General features: G+C 43.4%; 1 protein-coding gene across 1 annotated transcript; it reads right to left on the reverse strand.

Annotated features, from left to right (window-relative positions):
- Positions 1-861: 861 nt before the first annotated feature.
- Positions 862-5567, reverse strand: LOC147841398 (uncharacterized). The gene is made up of 2 exons (XM_087276235.1): positions 5394-5567; positions 862-5242 (listed from the first exon to the last, which is right to left on the reverse strand). The coding sequence occupies exon 2, from the start codon at positions 5167-5169 to the stop codon at positions 1936-1938; it is 3234 nt and encodes a 1077-aa protein (XP_087132361.1). The 5' UTR covers positions 5170-5242; positions 5394-5567; the 3' UTR covers positions 862-1935.
- Positions 5568-9534: the final 3967 nt, after the last annotated feature.

The raw sequence follows: 9534 nt of genomic DNA on the forward strand, positions 1-9534 counted from the left end.
TTCATTACCTGGTAAAAACTCAGGCTCTAACTGAAGATTATTAATGGAGGATCCCTGGCAACCAGCAAACAGAGCATTACAGTAATCCAGTCTAGAAGTCCTAAAAGCATGAACTGGCTTTTCTGCATCTGGCATAGATAACATGCTTCATCATAACTTAGTGATAATTCTCAACTGAAAGAAGATGTTTTTGTGGCATGGGAGTTATGGTTTTCAAACGTTAAGTTGCTGTCTAATATAACTCCCAGATCTTTCACAGTAGAGCTAATACTAACTTTGTATCCCTCTGACTACAGGTTGAGTTGTAAGATCTGCTGTGTTTAGGATTTTGGCCCAATAAGTAATACTTCTGATTTGTCTGAATTTAAAGGAATGAAGTTGTTGGTCATCCAGTAAAACATGTATATTGTAAACAGCAAAGGGCCTAAAACTTAAACCATCATAAAGCCGTTCCCTGGAAACTTGTCAAATTTAAGCGATCTATGAGGATTTTTTGATTGACCTGAAGGATTCGGATTTATACCTTCCAATCCATCTCAGCATGGATCAACTTTTATCCTTTTCACATCATCCTGTTTCTCATTATTTTTTATAAAATATGACAATTTGATTATTTAATGAGTATTTAACTTTAAAATGATTTTAACTAATAAATAATTTAACACACTGCTTTATGTAAGAATCGTCAGTGCATTTGCTTGTCTCTTTGTAACTTTTTCAGCAGCCACCAAACTAGGTCAAAGTTCACGGAGACCTCGAGTGAAACTGAAGTGCTGAGGACTGAAAGAAACTGTTTCTTATGTTATTTATAAGAGTTAATACTATCTAAAATGTCTAAAGTGATTTTCCAATTTTACGGTGAATTATTTTAAAGTGATTCTACTTTTTTATTCAAGATAGACTTTGTGTAGTAAGAGTATAACTGCCTGAATGTAGATTATACTGGTTTTTAACCAGTTTTGATAAAGACGGCTGATAGTACACTAAAGATAAAGAAAAGTTGAGACGTTATGAAGAGGTTCTCCTACTACAGGTAGCAACTCTCTTAGTGAGTTTGTTGGAATTGGCTCTGTGAGGGACCGAGCCAGCACGTACAGTAAGGGGCATACAAAAAAGAAGATTTTCAAAAATAATTATTTTTAATAAAGTCAAAAAGATTCACAAAAAGTTCAAATATAAATTAATTAAATAATTAAATCAATTGAAAGAACAATAAACTAAACAAGGAAAACAAACTGAGTTCAAACCAAACAAATCATGTCTAAACCAAAAACAGAACTCCATGAAATGGCAAGACAGACCACATTTATAGCACAGGGACTAGTCCACATTAAATAAGAAGGGGGAGACAAAAACATACAATTTACAAATACAATAAACTAAGCCAAACATCTAAATACCAATCTAAATATAAGTTAAATAAATTATAAATAAGTCAAAACTAAATATAAATCTGAATAAACAAAATTGCAAATCATTATTGAACCTAAACTAAACATGAGCTCTCCCTCCAAGCCATTAAGCCAATGGTATCGGCAGGCGGAACCAAAAGACAGCCTCTTGCGGCACGTCGGACCTTTACTTGGGCGGACCACACCCGGAAACTCTGTTCCTCGTCGGCACAGCAGCACGGTAACTTAAACTCAAAAGAAAATTAAATTAACAAAACATACAGTACAGATAACTGATTTTGTGTGCACCCAAAATAGTAATAAATGTACTGGGAATAATAAAGAAAGGTAATGAGAAACTGAAAGTGTATGAGTCTTATTTAAATCAGATATGAATGAAACGAAAATGTATAAACACAATAACTGAAACTGTGACCAATAAATAATCTTAAATGAATATGTATAACGTGTGTGTGTGTGTGTGTGTGTGTGTGTGTGTGTGTGTGTGTGCGTGTGTATGTATGTGTGTGTGCATGCCTCACTCTCAATGTGTGGCCACCACACTGGCCATCACATACTCCCTCCCTTCGGGAATGTCACTGGCACATCGGGACAAGTAGTCAGCCGTAAGGTTTTCTTTGCCAGGGACATGTCTGATAATAAACCGGAAGGGCTGCATGGCCAGGTACCAGCGGGTAATACGACTGTTGGTATCTTTCATTTCTTGAAGCCATTGTAGAGCTTTATGATCAGTCTCCAGTATAAACTCCCGGCCTAGCAGATAATACTTTAAAGAGTCCAAGGCCCACTTCACAGCCAAGCATTCCTTTTCTACAATAGAATAGCGAACTTCCCTGGGGAAGAGCTTTCGACTCAGGAAGGCCACGGGGCGTCGAGTGTCAGGGCTGCCCTGTAGCAATACAGCTCCCAGGCCTCGATCTGAAGCATCAGTTTGCAAAACAAAGGGTTGGTGGAAATCAGGGTTATGCAAGACAGAATCTTTACTCAAGGCCTTTCTGAGATCTTGGAAAGCTGCAACAGTTTCTTGGGTCCACTTCAGCTGATTGGGACTCCTTGAACCAACCATGTCAGTCAATACTGCAGCCCGCCCAGAAAAGTTGGGAATAAATCTGTGATAAAACCCAGCCATACCCAAAAAGGACCTTAACTCCTTACGAGTTTGTGGCTGTGGACACCTTTCAATGGCCCGTACCTTCTCCACCTGGGGTCGGAGCACCCCTTTACCGATAACAAACCCCAAGTACTCTGTCTCTGCCTTTGCAATGGTACACTTTTGAGGGTTAACTGTCAGGCCGGCTGCCTGAAGGCATTGCAGAACTTCCTGGAGATGCTGCAGATGTTGCTGCCATGTGTCACTGTACACCACAATATCATCCAGATAAGCAGCTGTAAAAGGTAGTCCTCGCAGTACCTGGTCCATTAGTCTTTGGAAGCTGGCCGGTGCCCCATGCAGTCCAAAGGCTAGAACCTTAAAATGGAATAGGCCCCAGGGTGTTTTAAACGCAGTGAGTTCTCTGGACTGTGGAGTCAACGGAATCTGCCAATAACCTTTTGAAAGATCAATGGTGGTTAGAAACTTTGAGGTGCCCAGTCGATCAGTGAGATCACTGATTCGTGGAGTAGGGTAAGCATCAAACTTGGTCACGGAGTTGAGGTAACGAAAGTCTATACAAAACCTTATAGACCCATCCTTTTTCGGAACAAGGACCACAGGGTGGCACCATTCACTTTTAGAGGGTTCTATAATTCCCAGCCTCAGCATCAGATCCACCTCCTCTTTCAGCGCTTCTTGGAGACGTTCAGGGACCCTGTAACTCATTCTTCGAACTACAGCATCGGGTTTCAACTCAATATTATGTTCAATCAAGGTGGTAAAGCCAGGGTATTCTGAGAAGACTTCTGGTAAACAAATTTCTCTCACCTCATGCTGTTGCTGTGGGGACAGGTGACTCAGATCCACATCTCCTAGAGCTGACTGAGGCAGAAAAACTTCAGAATCATCCTCTTCTTTGACTTGCCGGATCATCAAGCTGTGGCTAGATTCAGGAGGACGAGGAAACCATTCTTTAAGCAGATTTATATGCAGAGTACGTGTAGAATGAGAATGGTCAGATAGAGCAACTTCATAGGTGGTAGGACCTAGTTTCCTTTTAATTTCATACGGCCCCTGCCATTTTGCAAGCAGCTTACTTTCATGACTGGGCAACATCACGAGTACCTTCTGACCGGGCTCAAACTGCCGCTCCCGAGCGGATTGATCGTACCAGGTTTTCTGGCGTGTTTGAGCTTCTGCCAAATGAGACTGAGCTAGTGCAGACATCTTTTGCAAACGTTCACTCATCTGAATCACATAGGATGCCACATTAGTTTCATCATTTCTCTGTGGGTTTCCCTCCCAAACTTCTCGGAGTAATGCTAAAGGACCTTTGACTTCATGACCATAAAGCAACTCAAACGGGGAAAATCCAGTGGAGGCTTGTGGCACTTCCCTGTAGGCAAACAGAAGATATGGGAGCCATTGATCCCAAACAGTGCCTGACTCACCAACAAATTTGCGTAGCATCTGCTTTAACGTCTGGTTAAATCTTTCGGTTAACCCATCTGTCTGGGGATGATAAGGAGTGGTTCTCAAACTCTTGATGCCCAGCAACCTATAGACCTGCTTCAGAAGATTCGACATAAAATTAGTCCCTTGGTCGGTTAGAATTTCACTTGGAAAGCCAACTCTGGAGAACAGTTGCACTAGACAGGTAGCCACGTACTTGGCCTTAACTGACCTTAAGGGAAACACTTCAGGATACCTAGTGGCATAGTCAGTCACTACAAGCATAAATCGGTTACCCAAACGACTTTTCTCCACTGGTCCAACTAGGTCCATTCCCAGTCTTTCGAATGGAGTGCCTATGAGTGGCAGTGGTTGGAGAGGGACCCGCCTTGGGCAGTCAGAGGACACTTTTTGACACTCAGGGCAGGTTTTACAGTACTGGGCTACTTCTGAGTTCAGACCAGGCCAATAGAAGTGTTTTCTGATCCGGGCGATGGTTTTACGTTTCCCCAGGTGGCCAGCCCAAGGAATCGAGTGACCCAGAGTAAGAATAACTTCACGGACACACTGTGGTACCACCAGTTGTGTCACTTGTCCCATCTGACGATATAGTAGACCCTGGTACATACAAAATCTTTCCTTTGTCTCTCCATCAACAGTTTTTCCATCCTCCTGCTTTGCTCTCTCCAGATAAGGAACAAGACTGGCATCCTCTTGTTGCATCTGCACAATGTTGACCGGCAGCTTAAATTTGGGTGAGAATTCAGCAAACTTATCAACAGGCATTACAGAAGCATTATATTGGATTTTCTCAAACCGTTTCTGTCGTCTGGATTTCCTAGGTTTAGTTGAGCCATCGATTTCTGCATCAAAGAATGGTAGAGTAGCCAGCAACTCTTTACTTTCGTCTCTCTTATGGCTCTGGGCTCGAGTAACAACCATGTTACAGGTGGATGGTGGCTGCAATAAGTCCCACAGTACTGGCAGGTCATGCCCCAAGACTACAGGGAAAGGTAGGTTGTCAGCTACACCGACCTCCAAGAAGTAAGTCTGACCTCTCACCTTCAGATAGACCTCTGCGGTGGGTAGCAGCTTTTCGTCACCATGCACACAGCGGACAGCCTTCAGGTTGGTGTAGCGAAGGAGGGCTGGAGAAATGCACTTCATGTGTACCAAAGTCTGATCACTCCCGGTATCAACCAAAGCAATCATTTCCTTCCCATTAATCGCAACAGTGGTGCTTGCTGGTGAGCGTTCAGCTTTAGGGGCTGGCTTTGCAAGATGCCTGGGCACATAACACAGGTGAGTATTCTTGATTACATTTCTAGGGCACATGGGCTTGGTATGACCTTCTTGATTACATAGGTAACATATTGGCATTTTCCTATAATTCTTAGGAGCATTGACAAATGCAGGCCCTCCTCCAGGAGGCTTACCAGCACCAGGGAAGTTTCTCATAGACTGCTGGGGAGGATTTGCTCTCCGGTCATCTCGGCTGGATTTCCACCACCAGGACTGATTTCTCTGACGTGCTGCCACAAACACATCTGCCAGTGTTGCCGCTTGTGAAGCCGACTGTGGATCATGTTCTCGTACCCACACCTGTAGCTCTGGAGACAACATTCTCAAGTATTGTTCAAGAATGATCACTTCACCAATTTCTTCAATAGACTTACTTTTTGGCTGCATCCATTTACCATACAGTTCTTTTAACCTCACATATAGTTCTTTAGGGCTTTCAAGGTGTTCTACTTCAAGAGACCGAAACCTCTGCCTGTAGGTTTCTCGACTGATGTCATATTTCCTTAATACTGCAGATTTAAGTTCATCATAATTCAAAGATTCATCAACATCCATGTGAACATAAGCAGCCCGGGCCTTACCCGTCAGAAGGGGAATCAGATGAAATACCCACTCCTCTTTTGGCCATCGGCAAACTGCTGCCATTCTCTCAAAAGTAATTAAGAAATGCTCAATATCATCACCATCAGACAACTTTTCCAATTTAGGCTCTTTAAGTTGGCACTGACCTGTATCACGGGCTTCAGCTCCCTCTCTCCGACAGGTACTTGACTGAGATAATGGCCTACTTGGACCAGCACCCTCATCTGGGTGATCCAAATCATCTTGAGGTGTTACCAAAGTATTTGGAACAGGAGTTGTGCGGGCCTGCACCTCCAGCTGCAACAGGCCAAACTGATGATGGAGAGCTTTGAATCGGCGTTCCTGCTGGGCCAGCTCTGCAATCCTTTGTGCTTCCTGAGCCTCCATTTTTGCCATGTGAGCTCTCAACAAGCCTGTCAAGTCAGCTATTGTTGGTTCAGTGCATTCAGTCTCCACATCAAATTCTCTCACCTCCTGTAATTCTTCATCCCCAAGCTCTTGTGCAACTTCATCCAGTTGCTCCACTAAAACAGCCTTTGGGGCTCCTCTTTGTCCTCCTCGGTTCATGGCCCAGAAAGTTCACCAAAGAAAAAAAAAACTATGCCCCCTACTGGCAAATCCCACTTCTGACACCACTTGTGAGGGACCGAGCCAGCACGTACAGTAAGGGGCATACAAAAAAGAAGATTTTCAAAAATAATTATTTTTAATAAAGTCAAAAAGATTCACAAAAAGTTCAAATATAAATTAATTAAATAATTAAATCAATTGAAAGAACAATAAACTAAACAAGGAAAACAAACTGAGTTCAAACCAAACAAATCATGTCTAAACCAAAAACAGAACTCCATGAAATGGCAAGACAGACCACATTTATAGCACAGGGACTAGTCCACATTAAATAAGAAGGGGGAGACAAAAACATACAATTTACAAATACAATAAACTAAGCCAAACATCTAAATACCAATCTAAATATAAGTTAAATAAATTATAAATAAGTCAAAACTAAATATAAATCTGAATAAACAAAATTGCAAATCATTATTGAACCTAAACTAAACATGAGCTCTCCCTCCAAGCCATTAAGCCAATGGTATCGGCAGGCGGAACCAAAAGACAGCCTCTTGCGGCACGTCGGACCTTTACTTGGGCGGACCACACCCGGAAACTCTGTTCCTCGTCGGCACAGCAGCACGGTAACTTAAACTCAAAAGAAAATTAAATTAACAAAACATACAGTACAGATAACTGATTTTGTGTGCACCCAAAATAGTAATAAATGTACTGGGAATAATAAAGAAAGGTAATGAGAAACTGAAAGTGTATGAGTCTTATTTAAATCAGATATGAATGAAACGAAAATGTATAAACACAATAACTGAAACTGTGACCAATAAATAATCTTAAATGAATATGTATAACGTGTGTGTGTGTGTGTGTGTGTGTGTGTGTGTGTGTGTGTGTGCGTGTGTATGTATGTGTGTGTGCATGCCTCACTCTCAATGTGTGGCCACCACACTGGCCATCACAGGCTCTAACATACATGTAGCTGGTTTAGACATATTTATAAGTTTATCAAGCTCTTCCTGTCCTATGATTTTAAAGCACTGTAGATTATTTTGATCTTGTGGAATGTTTAATTGGCAGTTTATTCTGCTGTGGTGACCCCTGATATATAAGTGACTAAGCCGCAGGGGAATGAATGAATGAATGTTTAATGAATCTGATGTCACGACACTAAACGAAAAGGATCCAATTGCAAGTGTTTATTAACTGAAAAATGAAACAAAGGATATCTCTGGAGTGAACTGGAGACAAGAAAGTTCGAAACGAGAGCCACGGGTCACAATGAAGACATCAATGAACAACGAAGGATTCTGGAAAACAACAGACAGAAACAAGATAAACAACGGACTGATAACCAGAACATACCACATGAGGAAATATATAGCCAGGCAAATAAGGACTGGCTGGAAGATGATTAAGTCAGCTGATGACATCAGCTGATCCAAAAGCACGCTGTCAACACAAAAGGTAAACAAACACACACCCTCACACATGACAACACACAAGGCAAGATACATAACATACAGGAGGAACACACAGATCCATAAACCGTGACAGTACCCTCTCTCCTAAGAGCGCCTCTTGCCGCTCACAGAAGAGCTTACCTGGCGATTGTAATCATCGATGAGAGAATGATCCAATATGTCCCTTGCAGGAACCCAACTTCTCTCCTCTGGACCGTAACCCTCCCAGTCCACCAAGTACTGGAATCCTCGTCCCTTCCGTCTCGAGTCCAGAATGCGCTTAACCGAATAAACCGTCTCCCCCTCTACGAGACGCGGCGGGGGGGGGGGGGACCGGAGTAGGCGGATTAATGTCCGTATGAAAAACGGGCTTCAATTTAGAGACATGAAAAACGGGATGAATTCTCCTGTACGCTGGAGGAAGTTTGAGGCGGACTGCCACTGGAATAATGATTTTAGTGACAGAAAACGGGCCAATGAATTTAGGTGCAAGTTTATTACATACGGTGCGGAGAGGAATATTTCTAGATGAAAGCCACACTTTTTGATCGACAACGTAAACGGGAGGCTTAGAACGGTGGCGGTCGGCTTTAGCCTTGGTGCGCAAACCTACTTGAAGGAGGGTCTGTCTGGCCCTGTTCCAAGTACGTCGACACCTCTGGACAAAGGCGTGGGCGGAGGGAACCGCGACTTCAGATTCCAGACTGGGAAATGCAGGTGGCTGGTACCCTAGACTACACTCAAACGGAGAGAGGCCCGTGGCAGACACTGGTAATGAGTTATGTGCGTACTCAACCCATGAGAGCTGCTGGCTCCAGGAGGATGGATTCTGAGAGACTAAACATCGTAACATACGTTTAAGATCTTGGTTGGCTCTCTTCGTTTGACCGTTACTCTGAGGGTGGAAATCAGAAGAAAGACTAACAGTCGCCCCCATTAAATGACAAAACTCTCTCCAAAATTTAGAGATGAACTGAGGCCCCCTGTCAGAAACCACATCTGTCGGGAGGCCATGAATACGAAAGACATGGTCAATGACAGCAGCCGCTGTCTCTCTGGCTGATGGTAATTTGGGCAGAGGGATAAAGTGAGTGGCTTTCGAAAACCGGTCCACTACGGTCAAAATCACTGTATTCCCGTTGGAGGGGGGGAGACCCGTAATGAAATCTAGCGCAATATGGGACCAGGGTCTCGATGGCACAGACAGCGGCTGAAGAAGTCCAGCGGGAGGGCGATTGGAAGTCTTAGAAACAGCACAAACTGAGCAAGCCAACACAAATTCCCTTATGTCACGAGCCATAAGTGGCCACCAGAATCGTTGTTTGACTAAAGACAAGGTACGACTTACCCCAGGATGACAGGCCAACTTGGAAGAGTGACCCCAACGTATGACGTCAGACCGTAAATCCTCTGGCACAAATAAACGACCCGGTGGGCATCCAGGCGGAGGCGTTACCCCTTCTAAGGCCATGCGGTCCCTTGACTCGATCTCCCAGGTGACAGCAGAGATAAAAAGTCTGCGTGGCACGATGGCTTCAGGAGATGATGCATGCTCGGAGTAATCAAAAATTCGAGAAAGTGCGTCAGGTTTAATATTCTTGGAACCTGGTCAGTACGAGATGGAAAAATCGAAACGTCCAAAAAATAAAGCCCACCGTGC

Source organism: Danio rerio, chromosome 12, assembly GCF_052040795.2.
Source record: "Danio rerio strain M-AB ecotype USA chromosome 12, GRCz13ab, whole genome shotgun sequence".
Lineage (NCBI taxonomy): Eukaryota > Metazoa > Chordata > Actinopteri > Cypriniformes > Danionidae > Danio > Danio rerio.